Here is a 22,896-nt window from a genome sequence, read left to right as displayed (position 1 = left end):
AGGAATGTGGAAGCTACCAGTTCTCTTTAAGACATTGATTCAAAAGTTCTAGAACGTCATTTCTGCCACATTCTGTTAGCTTAAAAAAAAAAAAATCACACGGCTAGCCCATATTTCAAGTGAAAGGAAATAGAGTCCATTCCTTAATGTCAACAGTGGCACTTGTATGCACAGAGGGAAGAACTGATGGCTGTCATCTCTGGAAACTATTTTCCACACCACCAGAGTTTAAATTTTGGGCTTAGCAATATTGACTGGCAGTGTAGAAGTCCTGGCTGAAGTTGTTGGACACCTTTGCTTCACAGTGGTGCCAATTCTAACAGTTGTGTGATTTCCTGCCCCTGTGCAAAAGTGGACAAGGTTGCTTGAACTGTTGCAGAATAACACTTTTGCAGGTGGGTGGAAGATCAGGGAGGCGATTGAGTTGAGGGTGATGGTGAATGTGATAGATCATTTATACGTAGGAGCTTCAGAACCTGACTTCACATCTGTCATTGATGGTCTTATTTAGGTTTGCAGGTCCAGCTACGGCACTCTGCCTAGCAGAAGAGAGTTCGTACCCACTGTGCGCCGAGTGGCAGCAACTGGAAAATCTTCAAGGGAGGACTAGGGGCTGCAGGCTGGGTGGGGTTAGGTTGTGGATGCAACAGACCGTCGTGAAACTGTATGCGGGGCAAGACAACTGATTTTACTAAGATTGTACATTGAGAAGCCCTGAGGTAACCATAGGGGAGGCCAATTCGTTTCCTCCTATCCCATTCCATCCTTTGGGGTTGCAACTAAGCAGTAAAAACAGTGTGGACACCAGGACAAACTGGCGCCGCGTGGCGATGACGTCATTCGTCTTGGCGGGAAGCGACCACCATCCTGGTACACATAAAAGCACTCGGAAGATATTTTAGCCTTTTCACGTTATACTTCCGGCTGTTGCAGTATGAGGTGATAACAAAACGACAACAGGTCCCAACTATGCTGACGGCCGCCTGTTACCATCGAAGCGCTCAGGTAGCTAGGTTCAGACGACTCCATTTTACGTCATCGTCAAAGCGCTTCCTAAGGACTCATGGCTCTGCCCTAGCCTAAGGGAGGGGCAGTGCTCCTGAGAAAGTTGTCTGTAGTGCCTAACGCGTCCTAAGAATTTTGATCCCCACCAGACGCCGTCGTCATTCTCCCACTCTAACCCCACCTACTCCTAGAGCAATCCCCGCCCGCCTGTACGCTCGCCCGTCTCCGTGCATCCCCGCCCCTGTCCGGAGTCCCCGCCCCCATGAATCAGCTGATCTGGCGGACCCGTGGGGTTGCCAGGCTCGCGCCAGATGTAGAGCGCGGTGCTGCCGGTGGAGCGTCAGGTGAGCGAGCTCGGGTCTGGGGTTGGCCCTTAGATTTAGAGGGCTGATCGTCTGCGACCTCCTGTGTGCGGGAGGCCGGGGTCCGAGAGCGAGGCGGGGCCTCAGGTCGAGGCCTGGAAGCGCGCTTCGGGGGCCTGCGGAGACCGCATCCGAGTCTCCTCAGCTCTGCGTCGGACCGACGGCGCCTGCCTGTCGAGGAGCGCCGGACGCGGCCCCTGGCCTCGGTCCTAGGTTCTCCTACTCGCTAGCGTCCCTCCCCGCCACTGCAGTGGTCTCAGCCTCCTGAAATTCCTCCATGCCCCCTCTTCCCGCCTCCACCCACGCTGCTCTCCACCCATTCATTCACGAGGATTTATTGAATGAGCAGATAAACCTGGGTACCTGGCTATGAACCTTGGTGAGTGCCCCAGGCGGGTTTGCCACAGGTTGCACGTCGCGTTGGAGAGTGGACCAAAGGTTTTAGTTGCTTGAAAAGGCGTTGTGGAAAAAAGAAAATGATTTTGACATAAGAATTAGTGGTCTCGCCAAGCCCTTTAGCGTGTGAAGTGTTCCCTCAGAGAATATAAGTTCTTTTGAAAAGTGAAGACAGGGAAATAACACAGGGCAATCGTAAGGAAATGGTCCTTCTGACGCTGGTGTTGGTCCTGCGGGTGATAGGGCTACTTTGGAGACAGGCAACTGTAGGGTGGTAGAAGCATACTGTTACTTAGGGCTTTGATGATGAGGGAAGAGGAAAAAGCACACTGTTTGAAATGGCATATCCAAGTACAGTATTCTCTTTCTGGTTTAGGATGGAGAAGGAAATAACTGTTGTACCTAAATGAAGGTTCTTACTCCATTGCCCTTATATTTGTTGGTGGCTGTAAATGTTCTTACACGGCCGTAAGGAATAATATTGTGTGATGTGTGTTTATTCTGAGCGGGTACGAAAATTCAGCAAACTATTGGTTACACCTTTCCCCCCATTTATCGTATGTATGTATGATTTGGAGTGACCACTTGGCCTTTGAGTCAATGAATACTTACAGAATTTAAAGCAGTAAAAAATTTGCTTTTGCAGTAAACAGCAATATTTTAACCTTAACATAAGCATAATGATTAAGATACTAGGCTTTGGACCCGGATGTACCCAGAGACATGCCCACTTCCAACTTTGACTTTGGGCAAGTTATTTAGTCTCTCTGCCTCAACTCCCTTATCTCTAATAAAAATCTTTTCCTGATAATAATTCCTTTACATGTAATGGTTCATGTATCATATTTAGTACAGTGTCTGGCCCATGGTAAATATTCAATACATATTAGCTGTTTTATAGTTATTAATTTCTTACATTCCATCATGACCCATATAGACTCTTTTTTTTCTAAGTGGTGGGGAAGAGAACTGAACATTTTATGAAAACAGCTATGAAATATGATTTCAAGTTGGTCTGTAGTAACTTTAGTGTTCCATAAGGGCATTTTAATGTGGAAAAGTTGCTGATAGAATCCATAACTAGTTTGAATTTATTAGTTCCTAAATTCTGACTAGTATTGGCAGATTTAAGGTTCATAGTTGTAACAGAAGTTCAAAGTTGTTTCACAGTATTAAAATTTGAAAAGATAATGATCGGGAAAATAAAGTACCAAACAGATAATTGTGGAGGAAAAAAATTTGCATGGCATATGCAAGCCACTGATTTTTAAAAATTTATTTACACAATGTAAACTAGAATCCCTTCTCTCCAGATTTCAGTTTTTCAGAATTTAGTTTGCCTTTTTTTTATTTTTTACTTTTTTTTTTTAACTTCTCTTACTATCATTTCCAATAGTTTGTCATTTGGAACAAATAAATACTTTGGGCATTTTAACTGTTAAAGAATCAAAGGGTGTGCTAAGAACTTAATTGAGACCTGATTTTAGTTTTTTGTGATTAAGTGGAAAAGTACTTTTAATCTACCTTTTCATGAAAAACATGGGTTTAAAGCAGTAATTGCTAGGTCCATTTTCAAAAAATGGTATTTTCAAAGAATGTGACTGACTTGTAAAAACCTTCTATAATTCTGTATTAATGTGAGACTAGGTAAGGTATGAGTTGTAAAAACTAGGAAGGAAGGTAGAGTGATGGTTTTTGAGACTGTGTAAAAAAAGTCCTGCTTTGATATAGGGTGGCTGGCATTGAACCCCTCTCAGTCACTCAGATGACTACTGTGAGGATTTTAGTGACTTCTTAATCATTTAAGTCTTTTTATAACTTTGTAGAATTTAACCTACCATGTATTCCAACTGTATTAGGGATATAGATTTTCCTGGTTGAGCTTTTTTTTTGTTTTTTTTTTTTTTTGAGACAGAGTCTGGCTTTGTTGCCAGGCTAGAGTGAGTGCCGTGGCGTCACCCTAGCTCACAGCAACCTCAAACTCCTGGGCTCAAGCAATCCTACTGCCTCAGCCTCCTGAGTAGCTGGTACTGCAGGCATGCACCACCATGCCTGGCTAATTTTTTCTATATATATATTATTTCTTTCTATTTATAGTAGAGACGGGGTCTCACTCTTGCTCAGGCTGGTTTCGAACTCCTGACCTCGAGCAATCCGCCCGGTCTCAGCCTCCCAGAGTGCTAGGATTGCAGGTGTGAGCCACCGTGCCCAGCCTTTTTTTTTTCTTTTTAACAATTTTTTCTTTTAACCATTCTCTTATTGATGACCAAATAATTCTGATCAGTAACTAGAAAGTAGTAGGTTTTGTAGAGTATCAGTCCTTAAGAAAATGCTTGGTAACCACAAATAAAATACCAACAGACTATGACTTGGTTCTTTTTAGTATCATGTTTATTTCCCTCTCTCTATCTCTCATTCCTCTCTATGTGTGATGGTGCAGTCTTTAGCTTATGTCTTGATGGTTGCCTGCATGTAGCTGAACTAGTTGATCTTAGTGGATAGAGCAAAAATATTTAAATTGTTGAGGCAGTGAGTACTTTTTTGGGCTGCTGTATGCTTTTTTTTTTTAATTTGAGGAAAATACACCATTTTCTCAACTTCTGTGAGAAAATGACTGGGGCCTTTTAGGGTTCATTTGGCTGCCAGTGAATTATGCTCAGAGAGATCAGCTTTAGTCTCATTAATTCCACAAATTGATAATCTCTTGTTTCTCTTAATTATCACAAGTTATTTAAATATTTGTCTTCTGAGTCATCACACAGTTTTCCCATATGAGGAGGGTGATGATTTAGACCTAATAATGGCATCTGGGTGGGCTAACATTCATTCCAGGGTTCTTTTCTTCCATAGCCTAAATTTTTGTTGAGCCAAATTCTTAACTAAACTTGGGGCATTGCCCAAGCAAACATGTAGCAAGGATGATTATAGCAGCTCTTTAAAATAGCAATAAAGTAGAATAATCCAATTGTAGGGATTAGTAGGGAAACGGATAAACTGGTTTATTCATGCAATTGAATACTATACCTTCATAAAAATGAATAAGATCTATACTTATCAACATATATACATATATCTCAAGTATGTAATGTTGAGTGAAAAAAGCAAGTTGGCAAAGGATATATACAGTAAGATGCATTTATGTACACTTTTAAAACAATAGCATACATTGTTTATTGATTATATATAATGAAAGTACATAAAAGTATGTATAAAAACACACACGGGAATGAAATATATTAATTTTAGGAATAGTAGCTAATTCTGGGTGGAGTTCCTTCGGCTCTATGTATAACCATTTTTTCCTATAATTTAAAGAAAACTGAAGCAAATATGAAAATATTATCTGTTAAACGTGATGATGGGTACATGGATTTGTTATTTATTTTTTACAGTTTTATATATAGTTAAAATAGTTTGTGAAACTAGCACTTAATAAAAATTTTTATTTATAATCAAGGCTCTTTTCCAATGTGCTTTATTTTACTTTGTACCATCAAAGACTCTGGAAAAATAACTCTTCTTTCCTGTAATAAGAAAGAAATGTGCCAGTGCAGCTCCACTGTGTAAAGCTTCTCTAAGGAAAGGAGACAGACTGATTATTTGGTTAGTTTTGCTTTGCTGTTTGACCCCGTGCTCCTGGGAAAATGCTTTCTTTGGGATATAAGGAATGATCCTTCTATAAAGGCTGCAGGGGAATTAAAATTTTAGAGGCTCTTGGGAAATGCAGGCATATACTCATCTTGAACTCTCAAAGTATAGTGGATCAAGTTGTATCATAATGCCCTGAGAGGAATTTGGACATTTTGTATCTGTACAAGTCAGATACAAAATTACCACAGATTTCTTGTAGCCATTAACACTTGTTAAAGTTCAGGTTGGTTACATTTTATTATAATGTAGTAAACCGGAGTTTATACTGTGACTACAGATGTCCTAGTTACTGCTCAAAGAAAATGATTCTCTCTCTACAGATATTAATAAGTAAACATGATGACAATGTGTTAAATGGTTGAATAATGAATAATAAATTTAATAGCTGGTTCCTAATATTAGCTCAGTGTTTAAACTTGTGAGTTAAACAATATTTTCATTCCTAATCAAGAAGACTTGTTACTAGCATTTTCAAAATAAGTGAAACTTGTATTTCCAGAGTAATATTTGATATATATACTTCCTGTTTAGTTATGTGGCCCCTCAATGATCTTAAACACTATTGTCAATTAATAAAATAAATCATACTTTGAACTGTATTTCTAATATTGCCTTTAAAAATTGTGGCCATTTTAATAAAAGAATAGTAACAAAATATTAAAGGAATAATGAATTTGTATCAAGACTTATCAGGACTCTGTACCATGTAATAATAAACACAAATTATTTCAGTACTTGGGAATTTGAAATTCAATTGCTAGAATTGTAATATATATCAAAATGTTTCATGGGAGTTTTAATCCTGAAAAATGCATTTTAAACATATGCAGTAGATACAAAAAGGAGCTAAATGGGCATTGCTGGGTATTTATTTTACTGTTTACATACCCTCCCCCAACCCCACCATGGGTCATTTCCCTTTTAGAAGAGTCCTATAATCAGAAAAATACAGTTTTGTTAGGTTTCAGCAAGCCATTAAAGAAAGAAAACAAAACTATGAAGGCTTCCTGTCCCTGATTATACCAAAAGCTGTCTACTGTACTAAGGAGAAAGTGACTATTCTTTTCTGAGTTGTGTCTAACATTTGTGAAGTGACATGATATAAAAGTGTCTTCATTATTGGTAAATATTATTAGCAAATTATGTATGAGAGTTTCTATTATGAGAAGATAACTTTTCTTTTGTATGTTATTGACTTTTGTTATAGGCACTAGAAACCTATAGCATTTGAAAATCTTGAAAGTTAAGATCAAGGGCTATGTCTCTCATTCAAGTACTCACTTAAATCTGGCCAGCTTGTACAGCATGGTTACTGTGGGTACAAGAGTGTACCAATGAATAAGTCATATAGTCTCTGACCTCTAGGAGTTTATATTATATTTTGAATCAATGACTTACTAAGTGCATTATCCTATTAGTAACAACATTATAAATAATAAACGGCTTTCTAGGCCAGCCTACTGAATTTATTCAATGCATTAACTTACTGAATTCCCTTACACTGAATCAAGATTTAAAGACTGTTCAGCTCCTGTAGTGGTATCAGGCAGTGCTTCCTGTGCAGCACTTAAGGCTGAGAGGGTCAGGGTTTGAAGTGTCCGCTACCTTTCTTGGTGGTTGATTGGTCAAGGCCTCAGTGCAAAGTGAGTTTTCCTCAACCTTCTCTACTGGTTGATGAAGGTTTCAGTGGCAGAATATCCAGGAAATAGCAGTCATTGGTGTATAAATTATTGGTCAATGAGGTGTTTTGAGTCAAAGGTTGCCTTAATCCATGCGAAAACATACTGACTGAGCCTCTAAAAGCAAATATTTATTAAGCATTTACTGGGCCCTTAAATTATTGTTTACTGCATTCACAGTATAAACTCTGGTTTACTACATTGTAGTAAAATGTAACCAACTCAAACTTTAAAAAGAAAGTGTTGGCTGGTATGGTGGCTCAGGCCTGTAATCTTAGCACTCTGGGAGGCTGATGGAGGGGGAGGGAATCTCTCAAGGTCAGGAGTTTGAAACCAGCCTGAGCAAGAGCAAGACCCTGTCTCTACTAAAAATAGAAAAAAATTAGCTTTACAACTAAAATATATAGAAAACATTAGCCGGGCATGGTGGTGCATGCCTGTAGTCCCAGCTACTCTGGAGGCTGAGGCAGAAGGATTGCTTAAACCCAAGAGTTTGAGGTTGCCATGAGCTAGGCTGATGCCACAGCACTCTAAGGCACTTTAGCTGGGGCAACAGAGTGAGACTCTGCCCTCCTCCCCAAAAATAAACCAGTAAGTGTTTTTGGCTGCATGAAATCTGTAGAACTTCTGTATCTAAGTAGTCACTCTACGTCCATATTCCTTTCAGGGCATTATGATACAATTTGCTCTTCCAGTATTTTTATTGTTTTTGTATCTGAATGTCTAGTCATTCTAATCACTGATTATCATTACTCTTGCAACTTTGTATCATTACTCTTGTAAAATAATTGACTTCTAATTAAAATATCTATTTTTTTCTTTTTATTTATTTTAAAAATGGGGTCTCACTGTGTTGTTCAGGCTGGAGTGCAGGCATGATTACCCAGCCAATATGCATATTTTAAACCAATGAGAGGGATAGGAGAAGGGCCCAGCTTTGGTAATGTAAATTAGCTTTCTTATGCCTTAAGGGTACTGTCTACTCTATAGAGAGCAGTTATTCTAGTCACAAAGAGAACATACTAGTATGGAAACTCTTTAAGGGCAGGAACTTTTTATTTACAGATATTTATTGAGTACCTGTTGTATATCAGGACTGTGCTAAGCAGCTGGGTTATAATTGAGAATAAGATATCAGTTACCCTGCTTCCATGGAAATTTCAGACTAGCATGGTACTTGGAATATAGTAGATGAAAAGAATACATGTAGTTGTTGAAATTTAAGCATTTGAAGGTTATTATACTTATGACTTGCAAATTTACCCTTCACTAAATTATGGCAAAAAGACTTTGGAAAATAAAATTTACTAGAGATGAATACATAGGATCCTTCATGATTTAATTTTCTCTTTGCGTTTGGATAATAGTCTACTAACACGTTTCTGTACCACATTTAACATTTTATTTATATCCTACCTTGTTCTAAAAAGGATTTAAAGTAGCTTACAAAAATATATAGGTATGGTAAGGTAAAATAAAGAAATAATGAATGGAGCCAGGAGTGAGAATATACAACACACATACTATGAATCCTAGTCACTCACACGTACCATCATATGGGACTCCTACCCTCCCATCACAATATTTGTAATGCTGCCTATGTCTGTACTTGTCATCTCCTTTCTTCTTTTAAAAAATATAGGCCCTTCCTCTTGTGAAAAAAAAATCAATTCCTCCACACATGTTCTGATGGCATTCTCTTTCACTTAATTTAGGACTTTGGCTCTGCTCTCTGTCCTCATATCCCCTACATCTAGGATCACAGCCATTATGCAAACATTTCAACTTTCTCTCCTCTCTCCAGCCTCAAACAAAACAAAACCCTTCATTTTTCCATTTCCCTCCAGTTACTGGTCCATTTCTTTGTTTGCCATTTCAACAACTTTTTCAAAAGAATCATCTACTGAAAATAGTTATTTTTATGCCATCACCTCCCATTCATATTCAGTATACTCCAATCTGGTTTTCACTCACCAAAGAAACTACTAAAATTGTGGCCAAGTTCAGCAGTGATATCTGGTGTTGGCAAACCCAATGACACTTTTTAGTGCTCATGAGACATCAGCCGCCTTGACCATCCTCCCTGAAATATATTCTGTTTTGCTTTCATGTTTCTCCTTGCTTTCAGACCACTTCTCACTTCAGTTCTCTTTGCTTGGTCCTCATCCTGTCCAACCTCTAGGTGCGGGAGCTCCTTACAGTTTAATCCTGTGTCTCTGTTTTTCCTTTACACACACTCCCAGGACATTATCTTGATTTCAGATGTTATCCATATGCCTTCACAAGTTTGTATCAATAGCTGAGATCTTTCTTCTGAACTCAGTACTCATATATTCAGTTGCTCACTTGGTATGTACTGTTGGATTTCATACAGGCATCTTGAGCTTAACATAAAAACAAATCTTTTCTTACCAGAATCTTATCTTTCACTTCTGAGTCCTGTCGCCCTCACTTTTCTCCATTTCAGCACCTGGAACCACCAACACAGCCTCCTTTTCCTCTATCCGCTACCTGTGTCTAATCACGAAGTAGTAGTTGTTCTGCCCCCAAAGCACCTCTCTTATTTATTCATCTCTTTCCTCTTCACCAAATTGACTACCTTGTATGAAATTAAAGAGCCCAGGCCTCCTTCCTACACTGAGAAGATGAGCCAGTGAGTATTTGCAGGCAGGTTATTCCTTGTAAAATTAATATGGGTGCTGTACATGAGCACATTCATCATAAAATTGGCTTAAAACATTTGAAACAGGCCGGGCAAGGTGGCTCATGCCTGTAATCCTAGCACTCTGGGAGGTCGCGGCGGGCGGATCATTTGAGCTCAGGAGTTCGAGACCAGCCTGAGCAAGAGCGAGACCCCCATCTCTACTATAAATAGGAAGAAATTAATTGGCCAACTAATATATATAGAAAAAATTAGCTGGGCATGGTGGTGCATGCCTGTAGTCCCAGCTACTCGAGAGGCTGAGGCAGAAGGATTGCTTGAGCTCAGGAGTTTGAGGTTGCTGTGAGCTAGGCTGACGCCATGGCACTCACTCAAGCCTGGACAACAAAGTGAGACTCAGTTAAAAAAAAAAAAAGTTTGAAACAGATGTATTAAAGGTTGGTGCAAAAGTAATTGTGGTTTTGGACCATGTATTTTAAATAATTATACTTAGACTCAAACACATCTTTATGAATCAAAATAGGAACCATTACAATTATTATTTTTTAAACCAGAACCATTACAATCAACACATTTTCGCCAACAAGAAATAAGTTTATTCCTGTAATGTAAAAATCCGTGCTTCAGGATTCCATGAACTCTTGGAAAGCATTTCCTATATCTTGCTGGTTGTGCAAGTGTTTTCCCTGCAAAAAGTTGTCAAGATGCTTGAAGAAGTGCTAGTTGGTTGGCAAGAGGTCAGGTGAATATGGAGCATGAGGCCAAACTTCATAGCCCAATTAGTTCAACTTTTGAAGCATTGGTTGTGTGACCTGTGGTCAGATGTCGTGGAGAAGAATTGGGCCCTTTCTGTTGACCAATGACGGCTGCAGGCATTGCAGTTTTCAGTGCATCTCATCAATTTGCTGAGCACACTTCTCAGATGTATGTTTCGCTGGGATTCAGAAAGCTGTAGTAGATCAAACCGCAGCAGACCGCCAAACAGTGACCATGACCTTTTTCTGGTGCAAGTTTAGCTTTCGGAAGTGCTTTGGAGCTTCTTCTCAGTCCAACCACTGAGCGAGTTGTCACTAGTTGTCATATAAAATTCAGTTTTCATTGCATGTCACAGTCCTCACAGTCTGATCGAGAAATGGGTCATTGCTGTTGCATACGATAAGAGAACACAATACTTCAGAATGATGATTCTTTTTATTTTTGGTCAGCTCATCAGGCATCCACTTATTGAGCTTTTCACCTTTCCAATTTGCTTCAGATGCCAAACACTGTTAGAATGGTTTATGTTGAGTTCTTCAGCAACTTCTTGTGTAGTTTTAAGAGGATCAGTTTCAATGATTGCTCTCAACTGGTTGTTGTCAACTTCTGATGGCTGGCCACTGCACTCCTCATCTTCAAGGCTCTTATCTCCTTTGCAAAACTTCTTGAACCATCACTGCACTGTACATTCATTAGCAGTTCCTGGGCCAAATGCGTTGGTGATGTTGTGAGTTGTCTCTGCTGTTTTACAACCCATTTTGAACTTGAATAAGAAAAGCGCTGGAATTTGTTTTTTGTCTAACATCATTTCCATAGTTTAAAATAAATATAAACAGCAAGTTATAAGTCATTAGCAAAAAATCATAAAGCAAGAAATGTGCATTAAAATGATGCATAACATAACTACATTTATTTAAGAATGTATTCCAATATCAAATGGTAAATTTCAACAAATGCTAAAACTGCAGTTACTTTTGCACCAACCTAATAAATCATTGCCATTAATGTATCTATAGAATGACCTCTTGTAAGCAATGCAACTTCTTGGTGTCCTCTCCAAAATGAAGTCAATGTTAAAAGTCCATAAAAGAAAATTAGGTATAAAACAGTTAAAAGTTGGGGGGACTTCTCCCCAAAAATATTAGTTGTTTTTTAGGTTCCTAGTCTCTTATTCAAAACCCTTGGGGCAAGTTATGTTTTGGAATTCAGATATTTTATTTTTGTTCTTTAGAATAAGATGTGTAAATCACATACAACACTTTCAATGGGACTGTGGTGCCCCATATTCATATTAATATTTCTGTAGTAGGATATATGAATAGTCACACTATAAGGATAAAAATGATAAATAACCCACATTAATTCAGGTCAGATTTTACTGTCAGTTGAGTTCAGGTCAAATTAGATTTTGCCACAAGAAGAGTTAAAAACTCTTTTTCACTAAAAGTGAAAAAACTTTTAGTTTTCAGAAGTTTTTGGATTTTGGATTTCTGGTTAAGGTATGGTACAACTGTAGAAGGTTCGTAGCTCTTCTTTCTAGCAATAATTAAGACATCTACACTAGATTTTTTTTTTAGGGCACTCCCAGGTGATGATGTTTAAATAATATCTTTGGCTTATACAAGACAGTTTATTTCTCTGTTAAATGTAGCAGAAGGGTGTGTGTCCAGTGGAACCTAAAAGTAGTATCAATTCATTAAGAACCAAGGTTTGCCTTTTGTTTTAAAGGGCCATCTGAGAGTTTAATTACTTTATATTTCACTGTAAAGAAGATGCTAATTTGAAGTACAATGAATCTAGCTTTTTTCTGTGGCTCATAGAACTTAATAGCTGGAGAGAACGCTGGAGTCTGTTGTGCTCATTTTACAGAGATGCCATTGATCTGTAGAGAGGGCATGCAAGGCAAGAGAGGACCCCACAGTAAGTGCTGTTTATACAACATCACACAGCTATTTTTTTTTTTTTAAATCAGCTGGTTAATATAATACAGGTCTACGGAGGAAAGTTACTGTAACAGAAAAGCAGGAGAGTACAAAGATCTGAGTCTCCAAAGGATTGTAGAGTAAGGACCATAAAGCACACCTGGGGAGAAATATCCCCAAAGGAAACCTTATAATTAGACAACTTTATAACAATTTAAAATGTAAAGCAATGTAAAAACATAACGAAGTTTAAATGCTATTTGAATGGTTGAAGCAAGTCTTATAGATTTCATGGAGAAGCAATCATAAAAATATTAGATATATATATATATTTTTTTTTTTTTTTTGAGACAGTTTCGCTTTGTTGCACAGGCTAGAGTGAGTGCCGAGGCATCAGCATAGCTCACAGCAACCTCAAACTCCTGGGCTCAAGCAATCCTCCTGCCTCAGCCTCCCAAGTAGCTGGGGCTACAGGTATGCGCCACCATGATGCCCGGCTAATTTTTTCTCTATATATATTAGTTGGCCAATTAATTTCTTTGTATTTTTAGTAGAGACAGGGTCTCGCTCTTGCTCAAGCTGGTTTCGAACTCCTGACCTCGAGCAATCAGCCCGCCTCGGCCTCCCAGAGAGCTAGGATTACAGGCGTGAGCCACTGCACCCAGCAGAAAGAATATATTTTTGCTTTACTTTTGTATGGATATATAATTGAGAAAGAATGTTACATTAAATGGAGTTGGTAAATACCACCCTTATGTAAGTGAGGATAAAACTTTGTAACATAAGCTTCCCACATATAGCTGCAATATTCCTTTTTAGTTATGTTTCCTTAGCAGTCATATCTTTTTTTTTTTTTCTTTTTTTTTTGAGACAGAGTCTCACTTTGTTGCCCCAGGCTAGAGTGAGTGCCATGGCGTCAGCCTAGCTCACAGCAACCTCAAACTCCTGGCTCAAGCAATCCTCCTGCCTCAGCCTCCCAAGTAGCTGGGACTACAGGCATGCGCCACCATGCCCGGCTAATTTTTTGTATATATATTAGTTGGCCAATTAATTTCTTTCTATTTATAGTAGAGACGGGGTCTCGCTCTTGCTCAGGCTGGTTTCGAACTCCTGACCTTGAGCGATCCACCCGCCTCGGCCTCCCAGAGAGCTAGGATTACAGGCGTGAGCCACCGCGCCGGGCCCCAGCAGTCATATCTTTTTCTCATTGCCCTATTTGAGTTTCAGGCAGACATGTCTGCTTGAAAGAAGTTAACCTATTAAACACCATTAAAACAAAATGAGCTTTGCCTATAAATGCTGATATAGAAAGATGTGTGTGAAATAGTATATTAGTTTTCTTTTGTTTTAATTAGGACCCTGGAATATTAATTTTTGATTGCAGCTACAACAAATTGCTACAAACTTAGTGGCTTAAAATAACACAAACATCTTAGAGTTCTATAGGTGAAAAGTCTAACACAGGTTTTAAAGGCTAAAATCAAGGTGTCTGCATGGCTGGGCTTTTTTATGGAGGCTCTGGGAGAGAATCCCTTTCCTTGTCTTTTTCAGCTTCTAGTTCACCCACATTCCTTGATTTATGATTACCTTCTCCCATTTTCAAAGTCAGCAATGTAACATCTCTGTCACCCTGCTTCCATCATCATGTTTCTTTCTCTGACCCTCTTTCTGCCTCTCTCCTCCACTTTAAAGGAGCTTCTGATTACATTGGATCCACCTGGAGATCGAAGCTACTACTCCCTATCTTAAGGACAGCTGATTAGTACCACATAACCTAACATAGTCACAGGTTCTGGGCATTAGGACCTGGACATCTTCAGGGACCATTATTCTGCCTACTATATATAGTAAGAAAAGAAAATTGTAAAGCAGTTTGTAGAGTTTTAATTTCATTTGGGTTTAAAGAAAAGAGTGGGGGTGATAACTAATATGGACTAAGGTATGCTCAACTTTAAGAAAACTGTATTCAAAAATCTGAATAAGAGAATAAAAATTGACTGCTTTATTCACTTTACCAAAAGACTCTCAACATTTTTGATTGTCATGCAGTAAGACAAATGTTTACATATAGTGAATGAGTTGTGTGAAGTGTACTTCATGAGGTGCACATGAGGTGTGCTTGTGTACTTCCATGTCCTCCCAGAGGAGTTCTCTGGCTTCCGTTGGGTATTGTTAAAATTTAATCAAAGGCCGGGCGCTGTGGCTCACGCCTGTAATCCTAGCTCTTGGGAGGCCGAGGCGGGCGGATTGCTCAAGGTCAGGAGTTCGAAACCAGCCTGAGCAAGAGCAAGACCCCGTCTCTACTATAAATAGAAAGAAATTAATTGGCCAACTGATATATATAGAAAAAATTAGCCGGGCATAGTGGCGCATGCCTGTAGTCCCAGCTACTCGGGAGGCTGAGGCAGAAGGATCACTCAAGCCCAGGAGTTTGAGGTTGCTGTGAGCTAGGCTGACGCCACGGCACTCACTCTAGCCTGGACAACAAAGCAAGACTCTGTCTCAAAAAAAAAAAAAAAAAAAAAAATTTAATCAAGGGTGCAGTAACTCCTTGATCTCTGATCATAAGCTCATATTAGGTCTGGCTTTAGAATTTCTCTGTACACCATGAACTGTGCATTTTACTAAAAGTTAATTACTAATCACTCACAAAGCATAGTAGCACTTAATTTATTAAATTAATAAATTTATTCTATTAAATTAATAGCATTTATTGATTTGTTCAGATATATCTTTTGTTTCTACAGTACCCTTCTTCCAACTTTGAATGATTCAAAATCTTTTTAAAGTAAGCATTAGGTAGAAAGTAATTTCCTTCAGATATACAGATGGGAAATGGTAAGAATTCACAGGCAACCTGGAGGAAACAGATGGATCTTAGATCACTCCTGCTGGTATGGGCTGTTTCCAGAACACAGTGACCATGTCATATCCTATTGCGGAAAAATCACAAATTTGGCCCCAGTGTTTTTATGGCTCACACAGTAAGACCTCATTGCTTTTGTTTTGGCACCTCATTGCATGGCTTTTGATACCCTTTAAAATGTGAATTTCTGAGTTGAAATGCATTTGGCATTTCTATCTCCTTATTTATTTTTCCAGCTCTTATTTTATTAAACGTTGAGTTTCTAAACTGATGGGCCATGATATTTGTATCATAGTTTTCATGCAGCTCTTTTCTATTAAATGGTGGATTTTAAAACAGCTAATTTAAAATTAAAACCTCTTTTGTTCAGCCTTTGGGTTATAAGGCATGTTGGTCTTGAATTGAGGTTGATTAGGGGAGAAAATACTACTAGTTCCAATAAATGGAAAACTTTCTGTTTTAATGATATAATATTTTTGCGCATTACTGAAAAGTGTAAATTAAAACTACTTGAATCTGATATATTACTGAAGAGATTTTAGAAAACCTTTCTCAATTAATTGATATTTAAATCTTCATGTGCTCCAGACATAGCATTTTTTAAAAAGTAACCTTAACATGTAATTTTTGTATTCAACACATTCATTTTTCAGATTGAATCTTTTTTATAAAAATGATTGAAAGAAAGATTGAACTTTATAATAAAAACAAACAAAAATCTGTTGCCTGGAAAAGTACAGCTTAATTGTAGGTAGTGTTTTCTTCTTTTGACATTACATTTGACAGTCAACAGACATTTTTATAAGCTTAGTGGGCAGGCTCAGTCTAGATGTTTGACTTTGGCAGGCAAGATATGAAATAGTTTAAATAGTTTCGCTGCACATTTATTTCCCAGTGAATGTGCAATTGTTAGAGTGCTGTTTTATTTATTTATTTTTAAATCTGAGGGATAAAATATTCTTTCACTGATTTTTTCCTTACCTTGTGTTTTACCATTTAGGTCTTGATATACTTTTGGCAAAGAGGAAATGATTTGGTGATGGAGTGTTCTCACTGACCGATGGACTCAAAGAAGAGAAGGTAAACTGTTTCTTCCTCCTCTCCTATCCTTCTAGGAAGACGCGGCAAACAACTTCACATATGTATAGTTTCTCTTCAGTTTAATTTTCTTGTTAATGGTTATTAAGTGGGAATACTGACATTCGTAGTTAGTTGACTGTTAAAGAGAGAAAGATATTAAAGCTACTAGTGACAGGCTTTGGAAGAGGCACTAAATGTCTTCATCATTTTAAAGCTCTTATAGCCATTTTTTCTCACAAATAATTTCAGGTTTTCAGAAGTAGTCTTATTCATTGTAATCATCCTTCATCCTTAGAAAACTAGTCATGGAAAATATTTACAAGGAAGGTTCAATTTGTGGCTTCTTCCTTTTCATAGAACCATGATTATATCCAATTATAATTTAAGGGAATATTATTTAACAAAAGTAGAGAAATTCGTAGATATTCCAAAGAGTTTCTGTGCTTCATTAAAATTTTGGCTTCAGTGTTCTAGAAAAAAAATGAAAAAATATACCATTAGTAGTGGTTCATAAGAAAACTTAATGTGAAAGAAACACTAAGTATCTTACATGCCTTTTTCTTAGAAGGAGGCGGTTATGGTCATTATTATGCAAATATGTGGTTTGTAGTCTGTGAACTAAAGTCATCAGATAGGTAGAATTCTTTAGCTAAAACTTAAGCATGAAGGAATTTACTGGTATATGTTACAAATTTGATTCTTAGCAATTTATTTTATTTTATTTTATTTATTTATTTTTTTCGAGACAGAGTCTCACTTTGTTGCCCAGGCTAGAGTGAGTGCTGTGGCGTCAGCCTAGCTCACAGCAGCCTCAAACTCCTGGGCTCAAGCAATTCTACTGCCTCAGCCTCCCAAGTAGCTGGGACTACAGGCATGTGCCACTATGCCCGGCTGATTTTTTCTATATATATTAGTTGGCCAATTAATTTCTTTCTATTCATAGTAGAGATGGGGTCTCGCTCTTGCTCAGGCTGGTTTCGAACTCCTGACCTTGAGCAGTCCACCCGCCTCAGCCTCCCAGAGTGCTAGGATTATAGGCATAGAGCCACCTCACCGGCCGATTCTTAGCAATTTAAATAGCAATGATATATTTAAACTCAACATAAAGTGAAATATGGATTCTTATTCCTCCTTGAATACTTCCTCATCAAATACTTTTTACCAATTAGAAACTAAAATTTTAAAATAAGACTTCAACTTTGTTGAAGCTTTAATGATGTTGTAACTTTAATATCTAAACAAGGAGCTAATTGATTGAGAAGTTAGGATCTTGAAATTTTATGCTACCACATCATAAAACTTCCAAAAATCGCCCAGGTTTTGTTTGCTTCTTAGATGGTAATTTGTGGGTTTAGATTATCCTGTAGTCTTTTATATAAATAGTCATTTTGTCTTGGCTCCTGTGTCATAACCGAAGCATAAAATAGATGCTAGTTAAACTGTCTGATCGAGTCATTTATGGAAAAGGTACAATCTCATGAAAAGTATTAAGAACAAAAGATATACTTCTGAATTGCAGGAATAATTAAACTATTTTTCTTGATGTTTGTAGCTCAACAGAGGCAGAAGGATCCAAAGAAAGAGGCCTGGTTCATGTCTGGCAGGCAGGATCCTTTTCCATAACACCAGAGAGGTTGCCAGGCTGGGGAGGAAAGACTGTTCTGCAAGCAGCCCTTGGAGTGAAACATGGAGTTCTTCTGACTGAAGGTATTGAAAAGAATGGCTTAACAAATACTAACTGAAATGCTAATAAATGCCTGAGTGTATAAGATCCGGTAAGAGTGTTACTGGATACTGGGGGCTGTTAATGAACCCACAGTTTTCAAAATGTTCTTACTCCCTCTATAAGAAATCAGATAGTTCTTAAATTTAGAATATACCATTAACTAAAGTAAAAGGGAGAATTATAATTTTTAAATTTTGTAGTAGTAAATACATGAAAAATTAACCTTTTTAAAAAGCTACCTATTCAGTGACTCTTTTGCTACAGTTGTTCATTAAATGTATCAGAATAATAATATTAATAATAGGTATGTTTATTCAACAATTATGTGCTGGGCACTATACTGAGTACTTTCTATGTCTTATCTCACTGAATCATCACAACCACCTTATGAGGTAGCTACTGTTATTATTCACAGAAGAAAACTGTAAGGGAGGTTAAATAGTATTTCCCAAGCACACGCAGCTATTAAACTGTTAGAATCAGGATTGGAACTCAGATTGTCAGATTTCAAAGGCTGCTTTTTAAGCCACTTGGCTGTACTTACTGTCTTAGTAGTTTTTCTCAGGCATAAATAGTAGCTCACAAGAGCATATTATAAAATCTATGAATCTATAACAGAAAGAAACATCTGTGCTATAAATTATATAGGGATTTGCCTTTAATCTTGATGGCAGTTTATCAACTCAATCATGACAAATTTGATTATGCAAGGACTACCATTGACTTTGTTAATTTGTACATTTCTGCTCTGTAAGCATTTGTCAAATATTAAATAATGCTTTGGTGTTTTCCTTCTAGAAACTAAGTGAAGACAGATTCTAGGAAACAAAGCTTAAATCTGGCCTTGGTGGTTTTATAGGTTTCTTTCTAATTTCTCTCTATTCCTTTTATTATAATATGTATTATTCCATAATATTATTCAAAACTTTAGAGTCTTATTTTTAAAATATGAGCTATATTTGACACCTGCCCTATGAGCTTTAAAATATATAGTTCTTAAGCATATATAAGTGGAATTCTGTTATTATTATTTTCAATAAGATATCTGGAAGGTCTTCATTAAGATATTTAAAACCCTTCATGAACATGATATCTTTAAAATCTATACTCATACCCACAATGTTGGGACAGCTGAGGGAACACTTTTCAAAAATATATAAATAGTCTATCATTACTCATGGTTAAGCAGTGTCCTGGTATTAAGTGTCAAAAAAAATTAAATTGGGGGAGGGGGGCATGGGCAATATAGGTAACCTTAACACTTGTACCCCCTTAATACGCTAAAATAAAAAAAATAAAACAAATAAAAAAACAAAAAACCTATATAAATAAAACTTGATAAGGACAAGGCTAAATTGTCATAAGACAAATTTTCATCTTGTGATAACTTTCTCAGAAATTAGTTTATATATATTTTAAAAATCATTATGCTCCACATAATGAACTTCTTGAAAAAAGGCAAAAAAATCATTCTTATACATATACTTCTTTGTTCTAAATCTTGAGGTTATATTCTACCAAATATGTTATATAAAAATATGAGTGCTTAATATGAATGAACATCATTAATGTAAATTAATTAGAAGTTTCTGAAAGTAAAATTTGTATAACTATGAATTATATATATTTCTGTAACTCTATGAACTATAAAAATAGTTTTGACATTTCTGATCAATGTTCAAGTATTTCACCTAACAAACAAACCAACGTAGATCTTTAAAAGTTCTATTATAGTTCAGACTAAGAATTAAATATAGACCCTAGAGCATATTTATTAATTCTTCTTCATATCCTAATAGACTAAAATTCCAAAGAAAAGTTGGCTATGGTTTTATAAGAATGGTATCTCCCTCCTCTCCAACAGCAAAAAATAAATGTGAAATAGTTTGGCCAAACTACAGCATAAAGTGAGTTCCTGGCCTCAGTCTTACTGTGCTTTCACCCAGCTTGCTTAAACTCTGAGTTATTTTTGTATTTTACACTTAGAAAAGTAATAACTACTCATGCCTTAAGTATTCTGGGGAGTTAATAAAGATGGATGTTTTGAATAAAATATAACTAGATCTCAAAAAAATTAAATTACAAAATTAATTACAAAAAAAATCTCATCTCACACAAGTATATAGTTTGAAATGGTACAGAGATCTCCAGTACCATTGAATCCATGGACCACTGATCCATTTAATCAGTACCATTTCTTCACTTCAAAAAGACAAGTGAGACCCAGTCTCTACAAAAAAAAAATAGAAAAATTAACTGGGTGTGGTGGCATGTGCTTATAGTCCCAGCTGCTTAGGATGCTGAGGCAGGAGGATCGCTTGAGTCCAGGAGTATGAGGATGCAGTGAACTATGATGACGCCACTGTACTCTAGCCCCAGCAATAGAGCAAGACCCTGTCTCAAAACAAACAAACAAACAAAACAAAACAGAGTGAGTTAATGTATTGTTATATCACTTGGGGAAAAAAGTTTAAAAGAGCTTAACCAGTGAGCTTATTTTCTCAGTACTCCTTATCCAAACTATTAAGTCTCCTAATAAAGGTACATATTTTCCCTCTAGCCAGTGTTGAGTCCATCCTTTCATAGATAATTATAATGAGTTAATTTGAGTGTATAAATATACCTGCCATGTATAAGTGGTCAGAGATAAAGTTTGCATGTTTTCATCATCATCTGAATTGCTGCCTTGTGGAGAAAAAAATAGTACTTCTTTTTTCATTAATTTTAAAAAATGGGTAAGTCTTATGGAAAAGAAGAGATAGTGGGCTTGGTTTAATACTTTTCAAAACCTGTAGCCCAGTTTTTGTTCCATTTGAATTTTTAGCCATCATAAATTATGTGCACATGCTCCCAAATTACCACAGTACTGTAGTACAGTTCAGACTTGGTAGAATACTTGGACGGAAGAAGTTATCATCATTTGTGTACACAACTAACTGGGTACACAAATTCATTTCATTTTAATTCTGAAGCTAGCCAGTCATTCTCACAGCTTTATTTGTTTTTTGATTTGTTTGTTTTGTTGTGATTATTTACTTTTTAAACAAATATCACCTTAGAAAGCCTATCGAATATTTAGTCCATAATATACAGGGTGAGCATCCCAAATTCAAAAATTTGAAATCCAAAATGCTCCAAAAATGTGAAACTTCTGAGTGGTAGCATGATGGTCAAAGGAAATGCTCATTGGAGCATTTGGATTTGGAATTTTCAGATTTGGGATACTTTAACCAGTAAGTATAATGCAAATATTCTAAAATCTAAAAATCCAAAATCCAAAACCCAAAACACTTCTGATTTTAAGCATTTTGGATAAGTGGTACTCAACCTGTATATTATATTGAACATTTAAAAATTTACAGCAGCGTAATCCACTTAAAGAAAAAAATAAAAAAAAAAATAAAAAAAATAAAAATTATACATAATGTAATACACAACATGAAGACAGTCATGTCTTGTTAACAATTGGTGTTTTCTGTATAGCCTCAAACTAGGCCCGCAGGCCACATGCAGGTGTTTTTGCCAATTTGTTTTTTTACTTCAAAATAAGATATGTGCAGTGTGCATAGGAATTTGTTCATAGTTTTTTTTAAACTATAGTCCAGCCCTCCAATGGTCTGAGGGACAGTGAACTGGCCCCCTGTTTAAAAAGTTTGAGGACCCCTGGCCTAGAAGCATAAAGCTAACTTTTTTGTCTTGGCCAAAATGAGTCTAATATTTTTATGCCATTGCATATTTTTGCTACTCTGTCTTATTTAGTAGTAGTGAATGTTTTAGATATTAGCGGATGTGTTTGTTTTATCTTCTGCTGCTGCTTTTTTTTTTGGGGGGGGGGTTCACTATTTATTTATGGTGTATTTTCCACATCCGTGATTCTCTCCAGTCAGAAATTCTTTGAAACAATGCCGTCGGCCTTGGCCAATCGGAGAATGGAATCATCTGACTCACCCATCCTGCGAATGGCCCCACAGATGGCATAGGTTTTAAATTGGCCGTTGAATCTGCCTGTAACCTTGTCGACCTCAGCCACGTTCATCTGGATGGACGCATGGTCCTTGGCACCGATGATGCGGTTGCTGGCGGAGCATTTCCACGGCACGTACAGGTCCATGAACTCACCGGCGTCATTCTGCATGTCAAGGCTGCGCCTGCTGCCACCACGACGTGCGTGACCAGAGAAAGGAAGCGGCCTGGCTTCCGGGCAGTGATATCAGCCATCTTCTGCTTCTTTTATCTTTTTTTTTTTTTTTTTGAGACAGAGTCTCACTCTGTTGCCTGGGTTAGAGTGCCGTGGTGTCGGCCTAGTTCACAGCAACCTCAAACTCCTGGGGTCAAGCAATCCTTCTGTTTCAGCCTCCCGAGTAGCTGGGACTACAGGCATGCACCACCATACCCAGCTAATTTTTTCATATATTTTTAGTTGGCCAATCAATTTCTTTCTATTTTTAGTAGAGACAGGGTCTTGCTCTTGCTCAGGGTGGTTTTGAACTCCTGACTAAGGCTTAAGTGATCCGCCCACCTTGGCCTCCCAGAGTGCTAGGATTACAGGTGTGAGCCATGGTGTCCGGCCTGCTTCTTTTATCTTAACATGATTATTATTTTGTCTTTGAGCACTTGGAATCTGCTTCTGTTATACCCTATGATGGTAGCCATTAGTAAAGGATTGGAGTTTGCAGGATGAGGCTAAAAGAAAGGAGTAGCCTCTTGCAGTTTGCAGAAATTCTTACTCTAGTGCAGAATGTTAAAATGTGTTATTTGTTAAAAGATGAATAAATGTGAAATATCATATGC

At 37.4% G+C, this 22,896-nt stretch overlaps 1 protein-coding gene and 1 pseudogene across 7 annotated transcripts in view; one reads left to right on the top strand and one right to left on the bottom strand.

The window, feature by feature from the left end:
- Window positions 1-1,239: 1,239 nt before the first annotated feature.
- The window catches only part of ALS2 (alsin Rho guanine nucleotide exchange factor ALS2), an 81,251-nt gene continuing 59,594 nt past the window's right edge, over window positions 1,240-22,896 (top strand). For 3 of the 6 annotated variants that reach the window (XR_001147422.3, XM_012738977.3, XM_012738971.3), the window contains exons 1-3: window positions 1,240-1,349; window positions 16,300-16,379; window positions 17,932-18,086. Coding sequence is in view for 5 of the 6 variants with exons in the window: in XM_012738977.3 (XP_012594431.2) it covers window positions 16,360-16,379; window positions 17,932-18,086 (175 nt within the window). In the remaining variant the exon portion in view is untranslated. Of the gene's footprint in view, window positions 1,747-12,818; window positions 12,908-14,976; window positions 15,418-16,299; window positions 16,380-17,931; window positions 18,087-22,896 lie in introns of those variants that run through there. The other 3 variants (XM_012738974.3, XM_012738973.3, XM_012738975.3) reach the window with 3 other exon arrangements.
- Window positions 21,941-22,288, bottom strand: LOC109731013 (small ribosomal subunit protein eS21 pseudogene; annotated as a pseudogene). The gene has a single exon (XR_002224214.2). The product of XR_002224214.2 is annotated as a small ribosomal subunit protein eS21 pseudogene (transcript).

Source organism: Microcebus murinus, chromosome 8, assembly GCF_040939455.1.
Source record: "Microcebus murinus isolate Inina chromosome 8, M.murinus_Inina_mat1.0, whole genome shotgun sequence".
Taxonomy (NCBI): Eukaryota; Metazoa; Chordata; class Mammalia; order Primates; family Cheirogaleidae; genus Microcebus; species Microcebus murinus.
The sequence above is the reverse complement of the archived record's forward strand: the minus strand, read 5'-3'. Positions and strand labels throughout refer to the sequence as shown.